The sequence below is a fragment of the Brassica rapa genome, chromosome A08, assembly GCF_000309985.2.
Source record: "Brassica rapa cultivar Chiifu-401-42 chromosome A08, CAAS_Brap_v3.01, whole genome shotgun sequence".
In the NCBI taxonomy this organism is placed as follows: domain Eukaryota; kingdom Viridiplantae; phylum Streptophyta; class Magnoliopsida; order Brassicales; family Brassicaceae; genus Brassica; species Brassica rapa.
In genome coordinates, this window is record NC_024802.2 from 10,754,058 (window position 1) to 10,768,172 (window position 14,115).

General features: G+C 38.4%; 4 protein-coding genes across 5 annotated transcripts; 2 read left to right on the plus strand and 2 right to left on the minus strand.

Annotated features, from left to right (window-relative positions):
- Positions 1–766: 766 nt before the first annotated feature.
- LOC103834013 (palmitoyl-protein thioesterase 1-like) lies at positions 767–3,264 on the minus strand. The gene is made up of 8 exons (XM_009110074.2): positions 2,913–3,264; positions 2,736–2,817; positions 2,431–2,671; positions 2,273–2,338; positions 2,159–2,197; positions 1,956–2,078; positions 1,768–1,860; positions 767–1,683 (listed from the first exon to the last, which is right to left on the minus strand). The coding sequence occupies exons 1-8, from the start codon at positions 3,013–3,015 to the stop codon at positions 1,534–1,536; spliced, it is 897 nt and encodes a 298-aa protein (XP_009108322.1). The 5' UTR covers positions 3,016–3,264; the 3' UTR covers positions 767–1,533.
- A 592-nt stretch (positions 3,265–3,856) lies between these two features.
- On the plus strand, positions 3,857–6,801 carry LOC117127170. 2 transcript variants are annotated; one of them, XM_033276607.1, is made up of 10 exons: positions 3,857–4,055; positions 4,143–4,309; positions 4,588–4,861; positions 4,947–5,037; positions 5,259–5,383; positions 5,496–5,695; positions 5,776–5,939; positions 6,020–6,134; positions 6,226–6,390; positions 6,464–6,801. In XM_033276607.1, exons 3-10 carry the CDS (start codon positions 4,804–4,806, stop codon positions 6,635–6,637), a joined length of 1,092 nt encoding a protein of 363 aa, XP_033132498.1. In that variant the 5' UTR covers positions 3,857–4,055; positions 4,143–4,309; positions 4,588–4,803; the 3' UTR covers positions 6,638–6,801. The 2 variants fall into 2 exon arrangements, with proteins under 2 accessions (XP_033132498.1, XP_033132499.1); XM_033276608.1 differs by having other exon boundaries at positions 5,259–5,352; positions 5,540–5,695.
- Positions 6,802–7,948: 1,147 nt separating this feature from the next.
- LOC103834309 (F-box protein At2g35280-like) lies at positions 7,949–8,359 on the plus strand. The gene has a single exon (XM_009110386.1). It carries the CDS (start codon positions 7,949–7,951, stop codon positions 8,357–8,359), a length of 411 nt encoding a protein of 136 aa, XP_009108634.1.
- A 1,510-nt stretch (positions 8,360–9,869) lies between these two features.
- LOC103834311 lies at positions 9,870–13,394 on the minus strand. The gene is made up of 4 exons (XM_009110388.2): positions 13,265–13,394; positions 12,569–13,148; positions 10,269–12,368; positions 9,870–10,158 (listed from the first exon to the last, which is right to left on the minus strand). The coding sequence occupies exons 1-4, from the start codon at positions 13,392–13,394 to the stop codon at positions 9,870–9,872; spliced, it is 3,099 nt and encodes a 1,032-aa protein (XP_009108636.2).
- Positions 13,395–14,115: the final 721 nt, after the last annotated feature.

The following is a 14,115-nucleotide window of genomic DNA, read 5'->3' on the forward strand; positions in this document are numbered from 1 at the left end:
CCTTCTTGAGTTAAAAATCTTCTTTTGTTATTAGCATAAACTTTTGTTGAGTTTGAATCTGATTGAGTTGTTGTCTTTGTAATAATTTTACTCAATTGTTGTATGTATCCATCAAACCATCTTTTTTTATATAATTTGGATTGCAAAAAAAATCGTCTTCTTTTATTTGAAATATCAAATATTTACACTTTTCAAAACAAAATTAGTATTACTAAGTAAAAATTCAATTATTAAATTACAAAAAATTAATAAATTCGCGCCGTCATCCGAGCACGATCACCTGAAACCCGATGATACCTACCGCGGAGAGAGGAAAAGAGGACTTGGAATCTGCGGCCGAGGAAGGAAGGGAAACGGTGTGTTCCCGGCGGAGGAGCTTCGAATGTGAAGAACCAGAAACAAGTCGGAGCGATGGAGCCGAGGAGAATTGCGAATGTAAAGAAGGAGAGTCACAGTCTCAGGGTCGCTCTTTCTCGAGACGAGATTGAAGAAGACGTGTTCAGAATGAGCGGAAACAGGCCATTTCGGAAGAGAACCAAGACCTTGCAGAAACATAACATCTCGGTTTATGTGCTTAGCCTGAAGAGACATGTTCTTGTCTGATATATCAAACTTAGTAGGAACAAAGTTATTAGTAAATATCCAAGGTATTGATAAAGGGTTTCGATTTTGAGAGAGGTTCGATTTTGAGAAGTATTGGTAGTGAATCGGGTAGTATGATGCTTTGTAATCAAGTCTAATGGCAGAGTAAACTTTATTTCTTTGCGTTGTTTTATTATTTTTTAACTTGCCAAATCAAAACAACCATATATGCTTAAGAAAGGTTTGTCAAACCATAGAAACTGAGACTCATCATCATAACTACAATAGCAAATCTACTGTTTTTAGTTCTAAAAATATATAAGTAAAAATTCTGCATAATTTCGTAATTAGAACGAAAATGTGAAACTGTCGCAAATGTCTGGACTGATCTCTGGCTCGAGGCCAGTGGCTTCCATATGTGTGACGTCGACCACCCTAAACAGCAAACAATCTACTAGAAATATTGTTTTTTTTCAGGAACTACATATCTCAGACATGGTCTAGAAGATACTGGGACTGTAACTGGTAACTTGCAAAATGAATATGCGGAACAATAGAGACAATAATTTTTGGAATTTTATGGAATGGAACTAGCATTCCACTTATTCCAAACTTTTTCTGACGTGGAATAATTTTTCAAATGAATGTCTTTTTTAGTGAAAAAATAGATCTTTGACCCTGTGTATTTTGATTAAAGATATTGTTATGTATTAAAATTTTGGTTTCAATTTATTATTGATTATTTAGAACGCATGAACAACAACAATTCCTGATGGTTTTTGAATTGACAAAGCAGGTATTAAGAAATATTTATATGCTTGCGCAGGATGCAGAGAGACACTAATTAAAAATATTATTTTATGAGCTAAATTTTTCTTAAACAATGTATAAAAAAAACAAACCTATTTGAAACTTCATAAAATGACAAGAAGAGTCGCATTACAGAAATTACTAACTTATCTGCATCAAGTAAGGCGCAACGTATTTCACAACGTCCTGAAACGATATCATAAGGTGCTCCCCGGAGACACTCACATACTTTACTTTTCCCGCGTCATCCAATGCTTTCAGACCGATCCAGTCTTCTGTGTATAGTTTTGTCTGAAGAAGAAAACATTTGAAGTTATTATAAAACAAATCTACCGAGAAGAAATGAAACAGAGAGCGAGATGGAGAGAGGTTCACCTCTTGAGTTGACAAAAGGGTACCAAACCCTTCATCTGTATAATATCCAAACCAAGAAGTTTCTTTGGGGATCAGTACTGTGTCGTCCTGGAACTGTTTACCAAATCAAGAAGAAGAAAACAGAGTAATGAGCTTACAAGAACATGGTTTTCTAATCTCTGAATTAGAGAAAGGAGACAGTAAAGTACCATGACAAGAACCAAGTTATGTAAGCTCGCGAAACGGTCTTTGAAAATGGAGTTTCTGTCGTCAGGTCTCTCATTGTTAAGCTTTGGTAGATACTGGGAATGTTCCAAATACTTCGTCATTTCCTGAGAAAACCAAATACGTTGTATTTAAAAACCCTTAAATCAATATCGAGTTACACCATTTGGTTAACTAAATTACTTACACCAGGGATCTTGATATAACCACTAGGAGCAATATGATCCTGCATAGTGATTAATCCATCAAATCATGATTAAAGGAATTTAATCTTGAATAAAGAGACAAGAGTGTTATATACTTGAACGAAGTCGTTATAGATCTCTAACTTCAAGATAGCTTCTGCTATATCACATTTTAGACCAGACTTGACACAAGAAAACACACATAACGAAGCCATTGTTTTAATTTTGTTAACGTGATTAAGATACACCAAGAATAGTAAAATTGAAATTGTACTGGACACTTGGGGACTCTAGCGATGCCAGCATGAGGTCCTCCTAAGGAGACATAGTTGATGACAGGAGGAGCATCGTGGCAGAACTCGATAAGGCCTCTAGCCACCATGTTTCCTTGAGACTCTGCAACAATGTTGTAACCTTGACTCAGCTCATTCATCAGTTTAACTTTCTTACACGCTTCACTTGCTTGTAGCACTAGTGGCATGAACCATGAGTCTTCCTCTCCGTTTCCTATCTCTCTGCAAATAAATTAAAAGACCCCTGAGATGAAAACAACTGTTAATGGATGATCGCAAAACTTACAAGCAAGAGCCAGGAGAGCCGGAGACGCTGCTTAGGAGTTGCGTGAAGTTACTAACTCCACCTGAGCATTGATCTCCAATTCCTGTTTTTTTTTTAAATTAATATATTTGTTTTACTCATAATCAAAAGGAAAAACATAAAGAATTTGAAGAAGAAAAAAAAAGAATCGTTAATTACCGTGAAACACTATAAATGGAATAGCGTTTGAAAACGGAGCGGTTGAGAATAGCACAGTGGCCACCGTTAGAAGGAGAAAAGGTCGCTGGAGAGTTTTGGCCATAATGATTGAGATCTATCTAATTTGATGTTTTATTTTATTTTGGTCTCTCTCACTGTACACAATATATGAGACTATTGATGAATACATATATAAGATAGTTCGTCAAAAAGGCTTGTTGTTATCGTTTTCTACCTTATTTAAGAGTCAAAGTCAAATGAAAATATTACCATATTGGAATAACTTTCAACGTTTTATTAATTAAATGGGAACCAAAAAATGGTTATATGGGGAAACTAAATATTTTGTGCTGGAGTTCCTTTCGCAAAGATGTCGATCTGCAAACTAAGATCACAGAGAAATCTATAATATAACGAGGGAGTTTCTCTCCTCCTGAGATGACACGTCAGCACTTTTTAGAGGGGTCGAGTTTGTTTTTGTATAACACTTACGTCGCCCTGGCTTATATCTATAATATAATGAGTTTCTCTCCTCCTGAGGTGACACGTCAGCACTTTTTAGAGGGGTCGAGTTTGTTTTTGTATAACACTTACGTCGCCCTGGCTATATCTATAATATAATGAGGGAGTTTCTCTCCTCCTGAAGTGACACGTCATCACTTTTTAGAGGGGTCGAGTTTGTTTTTGTATAACACTTACGTCGCCCTGGCTATATCAACTAAAGTCTACTTGGCCCAGTGGTATAACCCGCTCATAGTAAAGCTTGAGTGTACGGGTTCGAAGCCCCCTGGCTTCCATTTTAATTTTTTTTTTCTATTACACCTTCATCCACGTAGGAGAAGCTGCCACGGGTCCCATTTACTTATATGTATGGGCTTTGTGTTTCGATGGACCGTTACTTGCTTCCTCGAGCCCAAGCCGTGCTGTATCCAATACGTCGTGGTGAAACGCTGTGTTTTCTTCTAGGGTTCACGTGAGTTCATCTTCACAGCTCCAGGAGAAGAGACGACTTCGTTTGCGCAGCCGATCCTTCACCTTCCTTCCTTCCGTAACTCATCTCATTAACGCACAATTACACCGCCGCTTATACGATTTGGCTTCTTCTAACGCTTCTCCAGTCTCCATTATATAGCTGCTTCCAAGGTTAGCTCTCGGTTGCTCCTGACTTTTCTCTCTACGTTTTCTCTCTGCTTAGCTCTGTAACGCCTGCTCCGAAAATGACTACTGCAGTTTCTCCGGTCGCTAACGCCGTCGTCGCCCGATCCACATTCAACTCTCTCCGTCTCGGACGAACTTCTCAGTTTGTTGTTGGTCGTCTAATACGCTTCTGGGATTCCCGCAACATCAAGAAGAATGGGGAGTTCATGGGGATCACGATACTCCTCCTCGATGAACTGGTATTGAATTTTGTCTTATAGATCTCTTTTCGTTTTTTTTTTATTAAAAAGTTCTAATAGTTTTATTCCTCGATGAACTGGTTCTGACTTTTGTATTATAGATCTGCTAACTTTACGTTTTTTTGTTCAGTACTGAATTTTGTATTATATATCTCTTTACGTTTTTTTATTGATTAAAAAGTTCTAATAGTTTTATTCCTTTTCTAGATCGGCTAGCTTTACGTTTTTTTTTGTTGATTAAAAAAATCTGATATTTTGATTTTAAAATTTCCTTGCAGGACTCGGTTATTCACGGGTTCATTCCCGCTAATCGAGCGAGTCACTACCGTCCTGATCTGAAGTCTGGTTCTATAGTAAAAGTGGATCGTTTTGAAGTTGCAAGGTGCGCTCACACGTACAAGATCACATAGCATCAGTTCGTGATCCGTTTCACCCCTTCCACGCGTATCTGCGAGGTCCTCACTGACGCGCCTGTGATCAACTCTGAAAAATTCATGGTGCGGCGCTACGACCACCTTCACGTTCTTTCGAACACGAACCTGGAGCTCCCCGGTTTGTTTCCATAATTACAAAAAATCTGATTCAATATTTGTTTTATTTTTGCTTTTAAAATAAGTAACTTTCCATAAACTGGCAGACGTCGTGGGTGAGATACGCTCTGTCCAAGGGTCCGATCTCCGGAACGATGCAGCAACAACCAGAGTGGTGGTCCGCCTCTTAATCGAACCGTAAGTATTAGTTTATTTTCTTACAGATTTTTGTAATGTCTCGAGTTATGAAGCATTTTGATTAGTGGAGTCCGCTGATTCGTAGCTGTTTAGTTCATTGTTGTGGTTTGTTTTATAACTCTGTGGAATCATCTTGATAAGTCACGTCCGCTGCTTATATATCTGTTTAGTTCATTACTGTGTTTTGCTTTACCAATGCTTACTTACTGTTTCTCCGACAGAGATGTGACTGTCTACTTATCTCTGTGGGATGAGGCTGCATCGACCTTCCGGGGTCTCTTGAAAGCTGGCGATAAGACCAAGTCTTTGATGTTGGTGACCACGGTCAATCCTAAACTATTTGGAGGTTCTGACCATTTACTTCCTGCTTCATTCCAATCTGGTCTCATACACGTTTGAACTCAGAATCCCCTAACATATTGATATATCTAATAGTTTGGTTTTTTTTTTTTAACCAGGTAACATGTACTTGAACTCCACACCAGGGACTCGCTTCTTTTTCGACACCAGCCTCCCTGAGATAGCAACGTTTGTCAGCATGGTTGGAGGTGAATCATCCAAAGTGTTTCCTCTTGTCGACACTCTCCAAGGAATTAAGAAGAAGGAGCTTGTCTCAATAGCAGATCTCAACACTTTCATCTCCAACTCCAATGAGCAGGTTGTGATCTTACTGTGTCCACGTTTATCTGTGCTTGCTGCGATTTTATATTACAGTGACTGACGTGGTTTCATGGTCAGACTCAGGAGGCTGATTTCTTCTGCAAAGCACGGATTGTTGGTGTCGTCCATGAGAATGGGTGGTCCTTTGTGGCATGCACTGGCTGCAACAGAAAATTGGAGAGGATTGGAACTTCACTAAGCTGCAACAGATGTGTAACTGATGCCGTTACCGGTGTTGTCAGGTAACTTTGTATGCTATGCTCTATTTATTAAAAACATCTTAGGCTAAGCATTCACTGACCATGTCATTGCTCGATCATAGGTTCCGTGTTGAGCTTGCTGTTGATGATGGCAACGATAGCGCCACATTTGTCGTCTTTGATAAGGAGATGACAAAACTTACCCAGCAAGATGCTGCTGTCCTCGCCCTCGATGAGGTTCTTTGTGCTTTTCACATATAAAATATTCATTCCCATTGCACTCCCCTGCTAATAAATATAGTTACTGAATATTGCTGACGTGCTGCAGGCTGCAAATGGCGGAGAGGAGAACCTCCCAATCTGTCTTGAAGAGCTAACTGATAAGGAGTTTGTGTTCCAGATACGTGTGACACCTTTCAACTTCACACCAAACCACCGTACTTTCACTGTTTCCACTATAACTGAAGATATCATCTCGCTGACCCATGGCAAGGTTGTTCAATAATACTTGTCGATATGTTTATTGTTTGAACCTTTTGTTTGAAGCTAAAGTTTGTTTATCTCAGGAGGAAGATGAGAACATTCTTGGAGGCAATGAAGGTGACAGCGGGTTGAAAGCACCACCTTCGGGTCTGTCTGTTTTGAGAGAGAATGTCGGGGAGGAGTGTGGTACCACAGATCCCCCAGAGATTGCAGTCACTCGGAACAACCGCAAGCGCTCCCGTGAGTGTATAGAATGATCCATTCCTATGAACCCGTCAACTACTTAGTTTTTGCGCTTTAAAATAATTATTACTATCTTTGTTTCCATTTCAGACTTTGCATAATTTCCTCTGCCATCTTTTTCTGTTTGGATATTTAATTTTTCTTTGCTTATTAATGAAATATTGACGGGTTCTACTTATGTTTATGATCTCATGTTTATGAATATATATATATATATATATATATATATATATATATATATATATATATATAAGTTAGAGATAACAGAGAGAGCTATTGATTTGTAAGTTATTGCCATTGATGGACTACAAAAATAGAGGAATAAAGGTCTAATTCTTATTATGTGTGTATGCGGTTGTCTTAATTGTTCTATCATCTTATTGTTAAAAGAATTTATGTATAAATCTAAAAAAATAGGCAGAGACAAAGTTTTTCAGGGAAATATACGTGCACATAAAAGAGTTACACCTATTGGTTATATAAAAGAATTTTTTTAATCTAAGCATTGTATATTTTTCTAGCCTATAACTTTATATTCATCGTACAAAGAATCGATAAAACCTCAAGGTTTATGCAACCTAAAGGAGCTACGCTTTCTCGAAATAATACATTTTGCACCATGATTAACTCATTCCAAATCTTAAAAATCTAACTACAAAATAGAAGATTGTTGCTCTTCCCTTAGAAGATGAGCACGTCATATATGCCGCAAATTGTGACACTATAAACCTTTTTTATGCTTCCCCTTAAAGATCTTCGTAACACCTTTTGCGTTTATTAATAATCCTGACTCTATAACACTAAAATATCATTGATTTTGATTTAATTGTCAAACTAAATTTAACCAGCTTTTTCAACTACTTTTTAGTTTTTACTATCAAGTGAAATTTAGATAACAATTACTCCCTTCTATCGACTACAGCTTGGTTCCATTCTCAAGCTCAATTTAGTTAGTGAAAATAGAAGAAATTAGAAAACTACAAAACAAATCAATTTTAGTGGTAGTCTACAATATTTACAAAACTACTACTCTCCACTACAAACCAGAACATGGTACTCCATTCAGCTTCCCTCACGTACGCCTCTTTGAAGGTGTTATTTTAAAACGTTTGGGTTCTTATTTCTTAATTACTCACACTTAAATTATAACAATTACTCTACACATGAGTAGAACCCGTTACATGGCATTAGGAGTCCGTGAATACAAACAATCTCCAATAACTCGCTTTATAAATAAAGTAACAACTCATGAACCAAACATTACGTTCCAGAAAAAAAACCAGGCAAAAGAAAACAGTTAACTCTTCAGTACCTCTCAACGACCGATGGAGCCAGGAGAAGCAAACCAGAGCGGGCTTGAGTCCTTACCGGATGATGTGCTCTGTATTATTGTTTCAAAAGGCGGTTCGTCCTCATCCCTCGACGTCTGCAACGCTCGGCTATCCTGCAGAAGCCTAAAGTTTGATCTGAGTGATAGAGCTATTGCCAAAGATCTGAAGCTCTCCCCCTTGGTCAAGAACCCAATGAGAGCTAAGTTTTACAACTCTCTAATCAACTCTTGCTTGAAGGAGGATAACCTAGATGCTCACTTCATCGTTGGTGTGCTAGAATTCTTTGGAAACAGAAACAAATACCTCGGCCTACACCATCTCCAGATCGCCACTAAGAGAGGTCATCCACTACGACAGAACGCCAAAGTATCCGGCCCCGCGCGTGCGCGGGGGCTGTGCCCCTAGTATAAGTAAAAGAAGGGAGGGTAAAGGAGGAAAATAGACAAATGAATGCATTTCATCTTTAATCAAATTTACAAATTATAGGCAATCCGATTCGAAATGTCCATTTAAAAACTCAGTTGCAAAGAGTTCTTCATTGCCCATATCGATTAACTTTTGGACGTCCTTTTAACAAAGTCCACATTCATCATTGATTTGTTTCTCTATTGATCTAAATGACCAATAAAAATATATACAAGCAAAGCATATATATGAAAGATGCGGTGAAATCTAATGCAAAAGGGTGTTCCAATTTTAACAAAATCTTGAATTAAGTTTTCTTTTTACATTCCTGAGATGAGAAGAATATTAAATGAGCCAAAAAGACCAAATATCACTTGACTCCTTTTTGGTTGTGTAACGCTGCTCTGCAATGATTGGTTGGCTTGGGTTCAGGAAGGAAGTCTTCTCAATGAATCTCCTCTCTGGTAAGTCGCACTGGTTTGTTTTGTAGATACACAACCTCTCTGTCCGCTACATTTATAAGACGATGCTCTGGTCCTTCCTCATCTGACTCAGAAGACGCCTCCGAGTTTGATTCATCCTCATCTGCATTTAGGAGAAATAAGGAAGCCAATTCATAAACGTAGTGCTCATCGTAAATTAGGAGCTTACCAGAGAATTCAAGCTATCATTTTTTAATTATACGAAAATTAAATTTCGATATATATCATTACCAATATAATATAAATTTATGATATATGTCTAATTTGACCCCCCCCCCCCCCCCCCAAAAAAAATACACAGATACTTTTGTATTTTTTTTTTACTCATTAGTTTTTCTTAGTTTCCTGTATTTTTAATTTTAGATTAAAAATACACAGATACTTTTGTATCACTTATTAGATTTTAAAAATAGATGAAACTAAGAAAAATAATGGTCACAAATCATTAATTAAATTTTAGTAACTTTTAAAAATAATTAGCTTTGGTGAAAGAGAACTGTAAAGTTTTTTTGAAAAGGCATACTGGAAATATTAAACAATATTTTTTTACGAAAAAAAAAGATCTCCGAAACCAAAACTATAATTTGTTAAAATGAAGAAGTAACGTTTGTTGACCAAAAAGAGAAGGAGGTTGACGATTCGTATAAATGTTTCACGTGGCATTTCCTGTTTGGTAAATGTGAGTTAAATTTTCACGTCTAGGGATAACATTAACAATGAACCGAATTTCGGTTTACGGGAGAGTGAAGCCTTTCTAAACTATCTGCATATGGGTCATTTTATTTATTTTTATTTTTTTGCTAAGAATGTTAATATCATATTGAATGAGAGGTAGTCTTTTTTTTTTTTTCCTTGAAATAAATTCAATGTTTGATCTCCAAACTCATTGTCGGAGAAAAGAAAACAGCAGAAGACGAAAACAAATCAAAGCCTACACCAATAGGTGCTTGAAAAAGAAAATACCCTATAAAGGGTGAAATGTGTAGAAACCAAAGCTTCATACTTCCTTAAGAGAGACCGTTGCAACCTTATCTTTGGTATGAAGATGGAGAATTGGAAACCTCTGCAAGAATGATATCATTGAGCCAACTTGGACCTCCACGAGCTATATAAGATTGAAACCGTCCATCTTTAGTAACACTGGCAGCGATCTTCTCGGCTACTCTGTTTGTATCGGCATTCACAACTTCCACATAGCAATTTTGGAAGCAATTTAGTGCTTGTCTCGTCTGTTCAATGGTATTGGACAAGCCAGGGAACCATTGAGGATTATTCAGAGCTTCCAGAGTATGAGCTGATGAGATTTCCATGATCACTCTGTTCCAATGCAGAGTATGAAGATCTTTTGCTGTCCAACACAGTGAAATAAGGTCTGCTTCCAGATTTGAGCTAGTCTCTGTGAAGGATCTCCGACTGTGTTCCATTACCTGGCCTCGAAAATCCGGATCACCCAAGAAGCTCCCGTATGTTGAGAGCTAGCTGACCAGGAGCAACCTAGATTACATTTAACGAAACCCATGGGAGGTTTCTGCCAAGCCCTCTCAATATCCAATACTCTGGTTGAACTTTCTTCTTCCTGATCTTTCTGAAAGAGCTTAAACCAAATGGAAGATTCCTCAGCTGCTTTCTTGAAAATGTTAGCTGCCGTGAATCTTTTCTGTTCAAAACAGAAGCTATTCCTTGCTTTCCATAGGTGCCAGAGTATCCAAGGGAAGCGTAGCCTCTGAGATTGTCCAATTCTTTGATTTTTACTAACTGAGAGCACATGGTACAAGTTCAAAAGAACTGAGTTGTGTGAAAAACCTGCAGATGGGAGTGGAATCTGAGCTCGGTCCCATGTTTCCTTAGCCACATCACATGTGAAGAGAACATGACATATGGTCTCCTGATGAAGTCCACACAGAGGGCACGTAGTATCCAAATTAATACCCCTTGATCTCAACCTTTCTTTGACTGCGAGAGCACCAGAGAGAGCTCGCCACAAAAAATGTCTGAGCTTTGGAGAAGTTTTTGTTTTCCAGAGGTCACTCCATAGCTTTTTCTCTAGAGGAGGAAGGGGCTGCAGTGTAGGGGATTGGAACGCTTGTATGGATTCAAGGAGTTTATATCCACTCTTGGAGTCATAGACGCCACTTCTTGAGAAACCCCAAACCAAAGAATCACCAGACCGTAGATTGAAACGAGTATTAAGAACGATGCTTACATCTTCTTCTTCAAAGAGCTGTCTCACTCGAGTCTCATTCCACCTTTTTGACGCAGGGTTGATCAGATGATCCACTGTTAAGGTCAAATCCACAATGGCGTCTTGTCTATATCTCGGGGCTCTGGGAACTTTATCAATAATCCAACAGTCAGTCCAGATTTTTGTGTTTGCCCCATTACCAAGCTTATGAAGCAGCCCCTTTTTGAGAAGCTCCCATCCATGTTGAATGCTTCGCCAAGCGTATGAAGGCCTCGTCCCAATACCACATTCCAAGAAGGATGACCGAGGGAAATACCTATGCTGTAATATTCGAGCCAAGAGGGAATCAGGATGTTTCCATACTCTCCAAGCTTGTTTCGCAAGTAACGCTTGATTGAACTTCTCAATGTCCTTAAATCCCAGTCCTCCCAACTCCTTGTCTTTACATAACTTCTGCCAAGCAATCCATGATATCTTCTTCTTGTTGGTACCATTGCTCCACCAGAACTCAATCATTGCACTTGTCAGCTTAGCACAAAGATCTTTTGGTAATTTGAAGCATGACATAGCAAACACGGGAAGAGCGAGAGCTACTGATTTCAGAAGTATTTCTTTACCTCCTTGGGAGAGTGATTTGGAGAACCAGCCCTTTAACCTCCCCTGTAATTTCTCTCTGATGAAGCTAAGGAGTTTCCTTTTCGAACCACTAAAGCATTCCGGAAGTCCTAGATACGAACCTTCTCCACCTTCTTGCACAATTCCTAAAACGTTCTTGACATCCTCTTTGATATTGTCTGGTACCTTTGCTCCAAATATTATAGATGACTTCTGGAGATTAATTACCTGGCCAGAAGCTTCTCCATACTTCTTCAGACATTCTAAGATCTCCGTTGCTTCCGTCGAGTTTGCTTTGCACATAAGCAAACTATCATCAGCAAACAATAAATGATGCACTGAAGGACAGGCCGGTGAGAGCTTGATTCCTTGAATACGTCCAGTTGCTTCAGCAATGTTTAGAGAATTAACCAAGGCTTCTGCACAGAGGATGAACAAGAACGGAGAGAGAGGATCCCCTTGACGAATGCCCCGTTCTGGTTTAATGAAGCCATGAGAATTCCCGTTTAGCAAAACCGAGAAAGTGACTGAAGAGACACAAGCCATGATCCAACAAACCCATCTTCTGTCGAAACCAATCTTTTCCAACAGCACTTCAAGAAAGCTCCACTCAACTCTATCATAGGCCTTCGACATATCTGTTTTAACAGCCATGTATTCTTCGGAGACTTTAATATTGGTTCTGAGACCATGTAGTCTACCAAAGTAGTTATCCTTTACAAAAGAAACCCTGGCAAAAAGAAAGTAAAAAACAGGGGTTCAATATAAATAAGAACAGGGGCTCGTGGAGAGGACCCTAAAAGATAGTGCGCAAGAGTCGAGCACTATTAAATCAGCCAAAGCTGCATAAGGGAGCTGAACTTCTTCCTATGTCTCCACGCATAAATAGAATTGATGATGTGCCTATTGATGTGTTTGAAGACAACCAACGGAGGCTGCAGCGTCTGGTTATGAAGATTATTATTTCTCTGCTGCCATATGTTGTAAACCATAGCTTGAACAACCATCATTCTCAGGTTTCCCGGAGCTGTAGAGCTAGAGGATGTAGTCCAGTGGATAAGTTGTGTCCAATCAGTGAATGATGGGACGGAGACTCGAAGGTGACGCCTTACTTGAGACCATAGAACCGTTGCGTAGTGGCAGGTGAGCATTAGGTGGTCTCGATTTTCAATCTCAGAGTTGCAGACACAACATTCTGTTTGTACTTGCATTCCCCATGAAGCCAAGCGAGAACGGGTGGGTAACCTGTTAAGGTTTGTGACCCAGAAGTGGAAGGCATGTTTAGGCGTCGCACCGCTGAACCAGAGATGTTTGGCGACATCTTGAATTGCAGCACGAGGTCTTAATGCATCCCATGTTTTTGAGGACGAAAAAACTCTGTTTTTAATCCCATTAGTTAACCAAAAGAACTGATCAGGTCCTCTATCAATGGAAGGTAGAGGGATGCCAGTGAGGTATAGGTGTAGATTGACTTCTTGCTCTGATCTTGGGTGAGGAAGAGACCATCCTCCTGCGTTGCAGGAAGCAGAGACAGGAGCATCTATATGAATCCTCAAATTACGAGTCCCTTCCCTCCAAACACTCCGATTAATGGTCCAAGTGGGGACCAGTTGTCAAACCAAAAACTTGTATTCTGGCCACTGTGAATTTCACTGAATAAAAACCGAGACAGTATCTCTCTTAGACGCAAGATGCATCGCCAGCTCCAAGATTGCGCTGGTGACTCTACTTGGGACCAGAAAGCGTCATTAGGCATGGGAGTTTTTACTTTTTAGTCCATCCTACCTAAATCCGAACCAAGAAAACTAACATCCAATCTAAATTATTATACAAAAATATCAGAACAGAGTATAAGAATTTGCTACTTGGAATTTGGATACAACTCAAATCGAACCGAAATCCGAATTAGGATGCAAAAATATCTGAAATTATATTAATATATACATGCTCAGATAATATAGATTTTTTTAGAGTATTTTAAAGATTTATGTAATTTGTTCTATTTGTTATTTTGAATACATTTTTTTAGTTTAGCTAGATTAACTAGTTTTTATTAGATTTGTTAATAATTTATATATTTTAAGTATTTTTGATCAAATTTTAGTTTAAAAAAAAAAATTTGTGTGTAATTTTATACATTGGTTATAATTCGATCTGAATCAAACTCAGAAAGAATCAAACCAAATACGACATGATAATGGAACTTATGAACATAATACCAAAAATCTGAAAATTCGAATCAATCGAACCGAACCTAACAGATTCCCGAACGTCAAAGTCTAGGAGTCATCTAGTGTAGGCAAACTTCAGAAAGACATGGATTCAAATCAACTCCAGGACACTAAATATATGTAGCTACACGTATATAAAACTACGCTTTATGTCTCATTTGAATACTCATATAGAAAGTCTATTCGTTGACAACACATTTTTAGAAGATTATATTGAACCATTTGATAGACATGTAATGCTTCAAG

Excerpts from the sequence above, each read along its gene's own strand:
- LOC103834013 (XM_009110074.2), bottom strand. The coding sequence starts at position 3,015 with ATGGCCAAAACTCTCCAGCGACCTTTTCTCCTTCTAACGGTGGCCACT. Across the intron at positions 2,672-2,735 it reads GGCTCTCCTGGCTCTTGCTT|AGAGATAGGAAACGGAGAGG; the intron begins GTAAGTTTTGCG and ends ATTTATTTGCAG. Across the intron at positions 2,198-2,272 it reads TCTATAACGACTTCGTTCAA|GATCATATTGCTCCTAGTGG; the intron begins GTATATAACACT and ends ATCACTATGCAG.
- LOC117127170 (XM_033276607.1), top strand. The coding sequence starts at position 4,804 with ATGGTGCGGCGCTACGACCACCTTCACGTTCTTTCGAACACGAACCTG. Across the intron at positions 5,696-5,775 it reads TCTCCAACTCCAATGAGCAG|ACTCAGGAGGCTGATTTCTT; the intron begins GTTGTGATCTTA and ends TTTCATGGTCAG. Across the intron at positions 6,135-6,225 it reads CTGTCCTCGCCCTCGATGAG|GCTGCAAATGGCGGAGAGGA; the intron begins GTTCTTTGTGCT and ends GACGTGCTGCAG.
- LOC103834309 (XM_009110386.1), top strand. The coding sequence starts at position 7,949 with ATGGAGCCAGGAGAAGCAAACCAGAGCGGGCTTGAGTCCTTACCGGAT.
- LOC103834311 (XM_009110388.2), bottom strand. The coding sequence starts at position 13,394 with ATGCCTAATGACGCTTTCTGGTCCCAAGTAGAGTCACCAGCGCAATCT. Across the intron at positions 13,149-13,264 it reads TCACAGTGGCCAGAATACAA|GAGGATGGTCTCTTCCTCAC; the intron begins GTTTTTGGTTTG and ends CCTGCAACGCAG. Across the intron at positions 10,159-10,268 it reads ATCCGGATTTTCGAGGCCAG|AGTGATCATGGAAATCTCAT; the intron begins GTAATGGAACAC and ends GCATTGGAACAG.